At 44.8% G+C, this 12825-nt stretch overlaps 1 protein-coding gene and 1 non-coding gene across 10 annotated transcripts in view; one reads left to right on the top strand and one right to left on the bottom strand.

The window, feature by feature from the left end:
* The first annotated feature begins 4319 nt into the window (after positions 1-4319).
* MED24 (mediator complex subunit 24) overlaps positions 4320-12825 on the top strand; it is a 26979-nt gene continuing 18473 nt past the window's right edge. For 6 of the 9 annotated variants that reach the window (XM_008582024.1, XM_008582023.1, XM_008582022.1 and 3 more), the window contains exons 1-2: positions 6360-6623; positions 6711-6793. In XM_008582024.1, coding sequence (XP_008580246.1) covers positions 6494-6623; positions 6711-6793 — 213 coding nt within the window. In that variant the 5' untranslated portion in view covers positions 6360-6493. Of the gene's footprint in view, positions 4421-5769; positions 5882-6359; positions 6624-6710; positions 6794-12825 lie in introns of those variants that run through there. The other 3 variants (XM_008582020.1, XM_008582026.1, XM_008582021.1) reach the window with 3 other exon arrangements.
* TRNAI-GAU lies at positions 6352-6425 on the bottom strand. Its single transcript has one exon. It is a non-coding gene; the product is annotated as a tRNA-Ile (tRNA).

The raw sequence follows: 12825 nt of genomic DNA, 5'->3' as shown, positions 1-12825 counted from the left end.
ACCCCCCCCCCCCCCCCCCCAGGGGCAGCATGGGGCTCCTCGAACTCAAAGACAAGGGTTCAACATGTCCATCTTCTCCTTACCTTTCTCCCTTTCTTGGGCTCCCAATGTGAGCTAGTGATAGACCTGGGCAGTGTAAAGTGAAGGGCAAACTGCCTCCAACAGGTCTGGGCTTCTAGCGTCTGCCCCTGTGTTGCATCATCTCTCTTCCTACCCCACTCATGCTGCCCACCTGTTTCTTGAAGCTTCTAGCTCCTCTCTGTTCCCTCCTTGCCACGAAACCCGCACCAGGGCTGTCCCCTCGCACCCCACCCCACCCTGCTTCAGAGCATTCTCTGAATCTATGGGGAAAGTAGGAGGGTGGGGCATGAGTGAGGATAGATAGACCCTCCAAGGGGATATATCTGACTGGCCTCCTCCAGCTTAGATTTCGGTTGCCAAGGAGGCAGCAGGAACAGCCTGTTCTCCAGGCTCCCATCGGAGCAGCCATGCCCAAGCCCCTCCTTCTCTTCTTTCTTCCTCTCCCTCCCTTCCTCCCAGACTGTTGCTAGGAAGCACCCCAAGATTTCTCGAGGGTTCTATCCCTAGGAACCAAATGATCCAGATGTCTTTCTGAAGAGCTTCTCCCAAAAGCCTGGCAGCTAAGACCCCACACAGCATCCTCTACCCCTGCCAGAAAGCCTTGCACATCCCTAGCAGGTTGGGGGAAAAGGGGACATGCCCCTCTGTCACCCAGCCCTGGAATGAGCTTTGTGGCTCAGGCCTCTATAACACCCCTTCACCATTTCATCTTGACCTTCTAGGCTCTGGGTGATGTCAGCAAGTGATGAGGTGTCCAGCAGACACCCCTTGGCTCTGAAGACCAGCCCTATTTATTGGGAGTGCTCTGGAAAGACAGCAGAGGAAACTGAGATGCCACCAGCTAAGAGAATCTAAAACTTGGGTGTTTCTCCCCCTTAGTGATCTCCCAATTAAGAAGAGATGATGGAGATGAAGGAAAGAAAGATGGGGAGCAGTTTATAAAATCCGGAGATCAAATGGCTGGCAGAGANACCCCTGCCAGAAAGCCTTGCACATCCCTAGCAGGTTGGGGGAAAAGGGGACATGCCCCTCTGTCACCCAGCTCTGGAATGAGCTTTGTGGCTCAGGCCTCTATAACACCCCTTCACCATTTCATCTTGACCTTCTGGGCTCTGGGTGATGTCAGCAAGTGATGAGGTGTCCAGCAGACACCCCTTGGCTCTGAAGACCAGCCCTATTTATTGGGAGTGCTCTGGAAAGACAGCAGAGGAAACTGAGGTGCCACCAGCTAAGAGAATCTAAAACTTGGATGTTTCTCCCCCTTAGTGATCTCCCAATTAAGAAGAGATGATGGAAATGAAGGAAAGAAAGATGGGGAGCAGTTTATAAAATCCGGAGATCAAATGGCTGGCAGAGATGAGAGACTGGGAAATTAGCAAACAATTACCCCGATGAGAGCAAAGTGGCCACTGAATTCTCCCCTATCAATCACATTTGTCCCATCAGGTGCCCTGGTTATGGGTCACAAAAGAGGGAACCAAGGAAGGGACCAGGCCTGGCTGAGCCTTGCTTTTGGTAGCTGAGGCAAGAAGTGGAAAAAGAAGCTGACACCTTCCCCAGGCTGTCATTTAGGGTTTCTCTGATATTTATTCATTCACTTGACACTTTTTTTTTTCCTTTTTGTCTTTTTTACTGACCGGTAATGGGATTGCAACCCTCAGTGTCGCGCCCGTACCGGGGACCGGCAACGGGATCACAACCCTCGGTGTTGCACCCGCACTGGGGACTGGCAACGGGATCACAACCCTCGGTGTTGCACCCGCACCGCGCTCAGCCAGTGAGCGGAGACCGGTCTCCACATGGGATTCGAACCCGCGGCGGGAGTGCCGCTGCGCTCCCAAGCGGCGCACTCTCCAGTGCGCCACTGGGCCGGCCCTCACTTGACACTTTTTAAAAAAGCATTATTAAATGTGCCATGTATTGGTTCCCCTAAATGTTCCCAGCTTCTGATTTCACTTTCCCATAAAGCCTCCTCATCCTGCCTTGACCAGGAGAGAGGAGAGGAGGAGGGAGAGAGGCAGTCTCCTTTACCATCAGAGTTTGGGTCTTACCATCCTGAAGACCCCCAGCCCCCAGCCCCAGTTAAAGGAGAGGATGGGACAGTTAATGTGGAGGCCACGAGTATATATTAGAGGGCTGGCCAGTTAGTTCAGCTGGTAAGAGATTGGTGTTGTAACACCAGGGTCAAGGGTTCTGATCCCTGTCCTGGCCAGCCACCAAAAAAAAAAAAAAAAAGAGTATAGAATAGAATGACCCTCAGGGCCTGGAGGGAGGAGCAGTACAAAGGAAATGGCAAGCTGGCCTCCCTTCCCGGCCACTGTCCAGCCTCACCATCACAGCAGCCCTCTTCTTCTCTGCACTGGGAATGTGGGGAGGGGAGGCATCCTCCAGGCTGATAGAGAGGAAACTGTTCCCAGGGTTGGTTCACTCTCATGGGCAGTGGGAAGATGGAGACAGGAAACTGTGGGGGATCCGGGGGCTGTCCCTCAGGTGCAGCCACCTTGTAGTCCTCTCCCCCATCATATCCTCCACCATAGGTAGAAAGCAGGGATTTTTATTTGGGGACTGGTGGGGGAAGGGAACTGGTTTGCAGCTATGTACGAGTGTGTGGGAATAGCTCTCTCTCTTTTCTCATCCACCTGCAGCCCATAGTGGGGGGACCCAGGCAAGCTTCCAGAGGAAAATGTTCCACTTAGGGGAGGGGAATGACTCAGTTTCCCTGTGGATAGAAGGGAAGCTGAAACCCTCTGTGCCTGGTGTGCTTACCAAGGATTTCAGGGTTTCTGGGTTTTGGGTCTGGGCTCTTGCTACTTTTTCTTATACTCTTTTCTAGCTCAGATAAGTCCTCTTGCCCGTGGGTCCCCAAATCCCTTTTCCTCACAGCTTCTTACCCCTCCCTGGCCTTGCTGCTTTTCTGCCACTGCTTCACATGTTGCCTGGTTGGGTTCCACCCACCCCTTTTCTGCAGACAGACCCCTTCCTCAACCAGCCCGGCCAACAAGATGAAGAGGTTGAGGCTCAGGGCTAGGAGATCAGAGGTAGGAGCTCAGCCTCTATCAGTGCTCAGGGAGAAGAAATGGACAGCAAGCGAAAGTGGGGTCAGTAGAAGGGGGCTTTGGGAGGGGCCGGGGCATTTCCTTGTACACACAAAGGGGACATCAGAATCTCTTCTCTCACCCTCTGGAGGATTATCATGGAGTCCTGTTGCTGCGGTGGGCAAGCCAGAGAGCTCAAGAGGATCCCTGGGAAGATAGCGTGGTATGGAGAAAAGAGGTGGTGTTGAGAAAGGCTGTCTCTGATATTTACAGACTAGAGAGGCAGGAAGGTCAAAATAGAGAAACTGAACATGGCCCTTGCCCAGAGCTAAGGGAGTCCTTGTACATAGGAGTCCAGTCCTTGGGGAAATCTTGCCAAGCCTAGAGAAAGGGCTGCTGGTGAGAGGCAGGGGGACAGGGAAGGCAGATGGCCTGACTACAAAAGCTGCCTCCCTGTCACTGTGAAGTGGGGAGGAGGCACCTCCCTAGAAATCCGCCAGGCTTCCTGCCAGAGGGGACGGTTTGAGCTCAGAAATATCTCCATCCTTAGGGCCCAAATATTCCCTACTACCATGTAGACTGGACCCAACAGCCACCAGCTCCAACAGGAGATATCACTAAGTTGACAGTTTCTCTTCAAGAAGGGCAGTTTGGGCTATGAGGGATGGGAAAGGAGCTGCAGGATCCAGGAATGGCTCAAGGCAGGGGGACTTAGGCTGCTGTAACAGGAGAGGAATAACACGTGGGGAGCAGGCAAAGGTACATACAGTGAGGGGCCTGGGAGAGGAAGGGGAGCCAGGTATGTGAGACACTGAAGAGAAGCAGGGTTGGTGGCAGTCTCAAGTGTAAGTGTGTGTGGCTGGGGGGAGTCTGTAGGTTAAGTGTGAGGAGTATGGGTTCTGTCTCCTTCCTGCTTTGGAAACTTTGGCTGCACATATTTGGCAGCTGTTTTGTATAAACACTATTCCCCAGTGGTATCACTTGGGCAGGCACAAAGGAACCAGAATGGAGGGGGCTGTGGGTGGGTGTCTGGGGAAGGAGAAAGGCCATAGGCAGTACCAATCTTAGAGGGACATGGTATGGTTTTCCTCCATCCACTCTATCCCCTTCAGAATAGGAGTCCTGATCTCCCTGTTTGGACTATGCTCCAGATACTCACAATCCTGCTATTCTCTGCCCAAATGGCCACAGGTTTGCTTCCAGAGACTTAGTGGGCTGCTCACCCAGATTCATCCTGATTTTTGCCACTCAACGGCAGACAGAGCTGGCTGGAGAGCATGGTGCTGATAATACCAAGGACAAAGGTTTGTATCCCCCCACCGGCCAGCTGCCAGGAGGGGAAAAAAAAAAAATAGCCAAAGGGTGGTCATTGGTGTGTATGGGTGGAGCCTGGACTTGTGGACTGGGATATCAGGCTCCTAGGGGAATGGGATTAGGGGCTGAAAAGAAGGATGGCAGGACACTGGCTGGGGGCCTCCATATTTACTCTTGTCCCTGCTTGTAAATGTTAGGGATGACCAGTCCATAGGACAGGTTATGGTTGAGGACTGTGTATAGGGAAGCTCAGACATCAGAGCCAGATAACATTTGCTTTCAGGCTTCTCAATGGACGGAAAGAAAAGCTAATGCCCAAATCCCTAGACATAATAATCTGCAATATGGTTTTTTGGGATCAATGAGATTTCTTTTAAAAAACAATTTTAGATCTACAAGAAAAATTTGAAGATAATAAAGGGCCCCCATATACCCTGCATCCAATTTCCCCTTTTATTAACGTCTTAACATTAGTATGTTACATTTGTAACAATGAATGAATGAGTATCGATACATTATTATTATTGTTATTATTTGACAGCTGGCCGGTCTGGGGATCCGAACCTGTGACCTAGGTATTATAAGGCTGCGCTTTAACCAGTTAATTATTATTAACTAAAGTCCATGCTTTATTCAGATTTCCCTAGTTTTTACCTAAACTTTTCTGTTCCAGGATCCCATCCAGAACACCACATTACGTTTAGTCATCATGTCTCCTTAGGCCCTCTTGGCTGTGACAGTTCCTCAGACTTTCCTTTCTTTTGAGAACCTTCACATCAGTTTCCTCCTTACTTTTCCCTGCATTCAAGCAGTATGCAGGGCCAGGAGATTCTGGGAGAACTGTCAGATTTGGGGGTGAAGCAGTGGTGTGTGTGCAGCTGAGCGCACCTCAGTGTCGCTTCTGGGATACAGGTGTGAAAATGAGAAGAACTCTGGTAGCTCCAGGGGGTTAGGAGGACCAAAAAAAAAAAAAAAAAAAAAAGAAAGAAAAAGAACGTATTGCTGGATGCCACACCCTTGCTGTGCCTACTAACTACAGGGTAACGAAAGGGTGTAGGAATATGATTGAAAAGCCCGGTCGACTGCGACGTCATTGGGCGACGCCTGGTAGCGAGCGGCCTTAGAACTGTCCCCATTCCCCTGAGTCTGAAGCTCCTGGATGTCCTCCCTTAAGGGAACAATGCGGACGAAATTAATCCCTCGGCTTCTTCTCTAGCTCAGATAAATGCGTTCCCAGTCCAAGGAACTACAATTCCTAGAAGACACTGCGGCGGGAACCTGCCTGTTGCTGCCCAGTCCAAGGAACTACAATTCCTAGAAGACACTGCGGCGGGAACCTGCCTGTTGCTGCGTTTCTATTGGTTCGTGTTTGTTACTCCCAGCCAATAGAAAAGGAGCTCCTTGACAGGTGCCAAGATGGCGCTGCCTAGGCTCTAGAACTAGATCGTCCGGTAGGCCTAAGTTTGGGTGGATGAAAAGGAAATAGGGAATTATAGTTTCAGCGTTGGGGAAGGAGGAGGAAATAGGGGGAAGAAATCTGGATTTGGGATGGTAGTGGCCGAGGGACACAGTAAGAGCTAAAGGTGAAATTAGGAAACCGGAGGCGCCTTAACCCCTTGCTGCCCTCTGAGTCCCCCAGTTCCAGGAAGGATGGTTCGGGAGAGAAAAGCCTGACAGGCTCTCTCCCTTGTCCCCTTCCCCTTTGTTCCTTCTAGTTCCTCTGCCTTGCTTAAATTCTTCCCTCATCTTTTCCATTCTTTTTCACTCTGCCTTCCCCTGTTCTTTCATCAGAACCTCATCTCCTCTTCTCTAGCTCCATTTTTTCCTTCCTTCCTTCCTTCCTTCCTTCCTTCCTTCCTTCCTTCCTTCCTTCCTTCCTTCCTTCCTCCTTCCTTCCTTTTTCCTTCCTTTTTTTGGCGGCTGGCTAGTACAGGGATCGAACCCTGGACCTTGGTGTTATCAGCACCACGCTCTAACCAGCTGAGCTGACCAGCCAGCCTCTAGCTCCATTTCTTCCACCTCAAAGCTGGCTGCCACCGGCACCGCCTCCTCAGAGTGAAGTCATGAAAGTGGTGAACCTGAAGCAAGCCATTTTACAAGCTTGGAAGGAGCGATGGAGTGATTATCAATGGGCAATCAACATGAAGAAATTCTTTCCCAAAGGAGCCACATGGGACATTCTCAACCTGGCAGGTCTCAGTGAGGTGGGAAGGAAGGGTGGGTGGAATAAACCCAGAAAAGTTGTAACCACTCAGTCTTACTCTGTTATTCCTCTTGCAGAAGCACTACTGGAGCAGGCCATGATTGGACCTTCCCCCAATCCTCTTATCCTATCCTACCTGAAGTATGCCATCAGTTCCCAGGTAAACTGACACTCCCCCCCTCCCCATGAGGGTTTTGGAGGTAAAAGACTTGGAGTACAATTTTTTTTTTTTTTCTTAAAAGATGACCGGTAAGGGGATCTTAACCCTTGACTTGGTGTTGTCAGCACCACGCTCACCCAATGAGCAACCGGCCATCCCTATATGGGATCCGAATCCGTGGCCTGGGTGTTATCAGCACCGCACTCTCCTGAGTGAGCCACGGGCCGGCCCTTGGAGTACAATTTGTCAGCTTACACTTTCTAGGTGAATTTATTTGAACAGATCACTTCTCTGAGCTTCAGTTTTCTCATAAAAATAATAATACTTCATTTGTTGTAATGAATATTACATTTGCTTATTCTATCAATAAATAGTCACATATACTTGTATGTGCCAGACAGTGCTAGGCCCTGGGAGCATAGCTGTTACAAGACCTGATTTCAGCACACAGATAATTTAGTGGGTAATACAGATGTGTAAATAAGCAATCAGTCACAGGACAGTCTTATAATAAAGGTTAGGGCCGGTACAATGGGAGTACATGACAGGGGTACCTAATCTAGTCTGAGCAATCAGGGAAAGCTTTCTGGAGGAAGTGGTGTTTATTTAATTTAATTTTTCTTTTCTTTTTTTTGGTGGCTGGCTGGCTGATATGGGGACCCGAACCCTTGACCTTGGTGTTACAACACTGTGCTCTAACCAACTGAACTAACCAGCCAGCCTCTTTAATTAAATTTATTTATTTAGGCACCTGGCCAGTATGGGGATCCAAACCCTTAATTTTGGTGTTATGACACCATGCTCTAACCAACTGAGCTAACTACCCCGAAAAGTGATGTTTAAACTAAGTCCTGAATGTGAGTCAGCGAAGCTGATTGGTGAGAGTGTGTAAAGCAGAGAGAAAAGCATATGGAAAGGTTGGGAGGCAAAAACCACATGATGTTGTCTAGGAACTGAAAATAATTTAGTATGGCTAGAGCTGCAATTTTGCTCTCAGTACTCCCTTTACACTCTTAAAAATTATCGAGACACACAGATTTTGCTTATGTGTATTAAATCTATCCATATATACCACCTTAAGAATTAAAACACATTTAAAAAATATTTATGAATTCATTGAAAGTAAGAAAAACAACCCATTATATGTTGATATAAGTAACATTTAAATGCAAAGCAAAAGAATGAACTACTGACATACATAGCGTAGACAAATCTCAAAAACATTTATGTTAAACAAAAGAAGACAGTATACATAGTATATACTATATCATTCCATTTCCGTGAAATCCAAATATAGGCAATATTTGATGATAGAAGTCATTTAGTGGTTGTGGAGGAGGGGGGTGGAGTAGAAAGGGGCAAAAGAGAACTTTCTGGGAGAATGGAAATGTTCTGTATCTTATTTTGGATGTTTTCCAGAACAAAAAAATATGATGATATTTTCCAAAACAAAAAATATTAGTGAAGAAAATGTCACTGTTTTACACTTCTGCAAATCTCTTTCATGTTTGGCTTAATAGAAGCCAGCTGAATTCTCACATCTGCTTCTGCATTCAATTGTTGCAATAGACTATTTTGCTTGAAGTATATGAAGAAAATCTGGACTCACACATCAGATGTTTGAAAAGAGAGGAGTATTTTAATAAGCTTTTCAGATAACTGTGGATATTCTTTGATACAGTGTACTCTGAAATTCAACAGGTAATGTGAAGCCGTATCCATGCACCTTTTATACTTGGTAACATTAATATCCATTGCTCTCTCTCTTGCACTTCGAATAGGTCTTTAACCCATGCATGATTTTCGTAACATAATGAATTGGTCATTCGGAAAATATCCGTGACTGAATTATACAGATATTCCAGTTGGTGACACATTTATTTATACAATATCATCATACTTCATGGAGCCTCTGGGATACTCCACTGTACAATTAGAGAGAATGAGAGTGAAAAGGTAAATAACATTTTAGTATTTAGTTTTTGGCTGTCCAGTACAGGGATCAAACCCCGGACCTTGGTGTTATCAGCACCATGCTCTAACCAACTGAGCTAAGTGGCCAGCCCTTACTTCCTAGTATTTTAAAAATAGTGTTTTTTTTGTTTTGTTTTGTTTTTACCTCCTAGGCCCCTGAAAAGGTCTTGGAGGTCCCCAAGGGTCTTGGATCGATAGGCTAGCACTTTAAGGAGGAGAGTGGTTTAGAGAGGGAGATAGAGGTTAGCTCACAAGGATTGTGGATGATGCTAAGGAGTTTGGACTTTCTCTTAGGGTGATGAGTTATCATTTAAAGGTTTTTAAATGGAAGAATAGAGTGATAGGATTTTGTCTATCTATCTGTCTACCTATATTTGTATACAATAGAATAAAATGCACAGATCTTATGATCAATTCAGTGAGTTTTGGCAATTGTATATACCGATGTCACCAACATCCAAAACAAGATACAGAACATTTCCATTCTCCCAGAAAGTTCTCTTTTGCCTCTTTCTATTCCGTCTTCCTCTCCCACAACCACCAAGTGATTTCTGTCACCAGATATTGCCTATATTTGGATTTCATAGAAATGGAATCATATAGTATGTATGTAGTCTGTGTACTGTCTTCTGCTTAACATAAATGTTTTTGAGGTTTATCTATGTTGTGTGTATCAGTAGTTTATTTTTAAAAAATTGATGAATAGCATTCCTTAGTTGACACGTAATTTTCGTACTTCCTTGTTCTTCCTGGCGTTGTGTCTTCTTTCCGTGTTAGCATGTATTGATTTACCTTATTCTTTTTAACTGCTGCATAGTGTTCCATTTGTACAGTAATTTAGGTTATTTCTAATTTTTTACTGTTACAATTGATGCTTCACTGAACATCCTTATACCTACCTGCCTGCATATCTGAGAATATTTCTTTAGGATAGATACCCAGAAATGGAATTGCTGGTTTGAAGAACACACACATATTAACTTGTAGTAGATCCTGCAAATTACCCTCCAAAAGGGACTGTATAAGTTTATATCCCTTCCATAGTGTTTGACAGCATTTGTCCACACCTTTGCCAATGCTGGATAGAAGCTTTTAAAATTTTTTCCAGAGGCAAAAAATTCCATCACATTGTGATATACATTTCCATGATTGTGATATTGAGCATATTTTTTCATGTTTTTTGGCTTTCTGTATATCTCTGAATTAATTAGATATACTAATTACTTAGATATATTATTTGTCTATTTTTCTGTTGTTTTCTTATTTTATTTATTTATTTTTGGTGAAGGGAGGGGCTGGCCAGTATGGGGATCTGAACCATTGACCTTGGTGCTTGGTGTTATCGGTATGGTGCTCTAACCAAGTGAGCTAGCTGGCCAGCTCTTTCTTTCTTTTCTTTTTCTTGGTAACAGCTTTATTGAGAAATAATGCATTTTAAAAATACAAAAAAATACAAAAAAAAAAAAAAAAGAAAGAAAGAATGCATATACTGTACAACCTACCCATTGAAAGTATACAATTCACTGGCTTTTAGTATAGTCCCAGAGTTGTGCAAACATCACCATGATCAGTTTAGAATATTTTTATCACATCAAAAAGAATTCTTACTGATTTTTAAGCATCTTTTAATATAATCTATCTTGTAACCCTATCTGTCCTACAAGGGTACTTCAAAAGTTCATGGAAAAATAGAATTAAAAGATAATACAAATCATTCCATGAACTTTTTGAAGTACCCACATATAAATTTTAAATTTTAGTAAGTTTAATAAGTTTTAAATTTCTATCAATTTTTAACTTTGCAATTTTTTTTCTTAACATGAAGAAATTTTTAATGTTTTCATTGTTAGATTTACCTTTCTTTTTCCTACGTGGCATTCATCTAGTTTAAGGACTTCACTGCTCCAAAGATCTAAATATATTTTCTAATTTCTGCCAATACTTGACTTTTATTTATTTATTTATTTTTGCTTTTTGTCTTTTTCTGTGTCCGGCAACGGATCGCAACCCTCAGTGTCGCCCCCGCACCGGACCGGGACCGGCAACGGGATCGCAACCCTCGGCGTTGCTCCCGCGCCTCGCTCAGCCAGTGAGCGGGAACCGGTCTGTATGTGGGATCCGAACCCTCGGCGGGAGCGCCGCTGCGCTCCCAAGCAGCGCACTGTAGCAGTGCGCCACCGGGCCGGCCCCATTGACTTTTATTTTTTGTATTTATTTTGTTTAATCCATTTAGAATTTATTGTGGTGTGAGGAAGGGATCCAAACTTACTTGTTTTTCCAAATAGATGGACAATTGGCTTAAATACGTTTATTTCAATAGTAGGCCACTGTTTGTCATGTTTTAAATTCTCTTATAGACAAGAGTCTATTTATTGACACTTTAGTATATTTCATTGATATATTTGTCTTTTTTTGTACCAGTACTTTACTGTTTTTGTTACTATAACTTTATAGTATGTTTTGATACCTTGTTGGGTGAGTAGTTACCTTAGTTATTTTATTTTTCAAAAATTTCCTCGGCCGACCCGGTGGCGCACTGCTACAGTGCGCCGCTTGGGAAGTGCGGCGGCGCTCCCGCCGAGGGTTCAGATCCCACATACAGACCGGCCTCTCACTGGCTGAGCGAGGTGCGGGAGCAACACCGAGGGTTGCGATCCCGTGGCCGGTCCCGGTCCGGTGCGGGCGCGACACTGAGGGTTGCGATCCATTGCCGGTCACGAAAAAAGACAAAAAAAAGGGAAAAAAAAAAATTTCCTGATTGTTTTCAGGCATTTTGCTTTCTAGACAAAGTTTGGACTCAACTTGTTAAGTTTCTTTAAAAATCCTATTGTATTTTAATTGAGATTTCCTTGACTTGGACTAATTTGGGGAATTTTCAGATTAATTTTAGAAAGATCACTCTGGTTGTATTTTGAAGAATGAGTTGGAGGGAGGTAAGGTAAAAGGCAGGGAGACCATTTAATTTGGCATATTTTTTGTGTAAAGGACCAGATAAGTATTTCCAGCTTTGGAGGCCATGTGGTCTCTGTCACCACTATTCTGTCACAACAGCTTGAAAGCAGATATACACAATATGTAAGTAAATGGGCATGGCTGTGTTCTAATAAAACTTTCTTAACAAAAAAAGGGATAAGCTAGATTTGACTTGCAGGCTGTAGTTTTCCAAGTCCTGATTTAGACTATCGCAGTAACTCAGGTGAGAGATGATCCTAGCATAAACTTAGGAAGTGGCATTAGGAGAAAAAGATGAATTCGAGAACAATTTAGGAAGTGACACTGAGAGGATTTGGTGATTAACTGGATGAGAACAGTGAAGGAAAGAAAGAAGTCAATGATTGCCTAGGTTTCTGGTTTGGACACTAGATAGCTCATGGGATCATGAGAAGACAGTGAGTGTAGAGAATCCTTATGTCTGTGAAGAACAGCACAGAGATGGTGGTGGTTCAGTGGAAATGTGGGGTCTGCAGGAAGTTCTTTTAAAAATAGAGGAACCTTGAGATGTATAAACACTGATAGATAGGAAAGGCAAGAAGGCTAAACACATTGAAGTAACAGGGAGAGGGAAATAAATATATATGAAAGGCCTTGGTGACCTGTCAAGTGCTGTGCACAATTAGCAATTTACTCTTCCTTCAGAGTGAAGAGGCTCTTTGTCCAGTGTTGTGCATGTAGAGGGCACTTAGAAGCAGTTGGGATGTCAGATATGAAGAGAGCAGAGGGGATGAGAGAGCAGCTGCGGGGTTGGATGGAGCTAGCCACGGGTGTAGTGGGCCACACAGTCTCCAGCCTCGGGGGCTTGAGGTGGTTCAGAGCTTCTAAGCTCATAGTTGTTAAGACTGGAGCAGGTTGAATCTTGCTGTGAACAACAGTTCACCATGTGGAAAGTATTTTTAGGTCTCTGCCGTAGCAGTGTTTTATTGATACAGTTAGCAAAAATGTACTGAACAGAATTCAGGATTTGAATACCATAAATATATTTTGACTAATGGCATCCTTCAGAACATACAGAATGGGGGTTTTCTCTCCTGGTAGTTTGGGGCCAGTTTTTTTTTTTTTTT

Source organism: Galeopterus variegatus, unplaced genomic scaffold (genome assembly GCF_000696425.1).
Source record: "Galeopterus variegatus unplaced genomic scaffold, G_variegatus-3.0.2 Scaffold2504, whole genome shotgun sequence".
In the NCBI taxonomy this organism is placed as follows: domain Eukaryota; kingdom Metazoa; phylum Chordata; class Mammalia; order Dermoptera; family Cynocephalidae; genus Galeopterus; species Galeopterus variegatus.
This window is presented reverse-complemented; position numbering and strand designations above follow the sequence as displayed.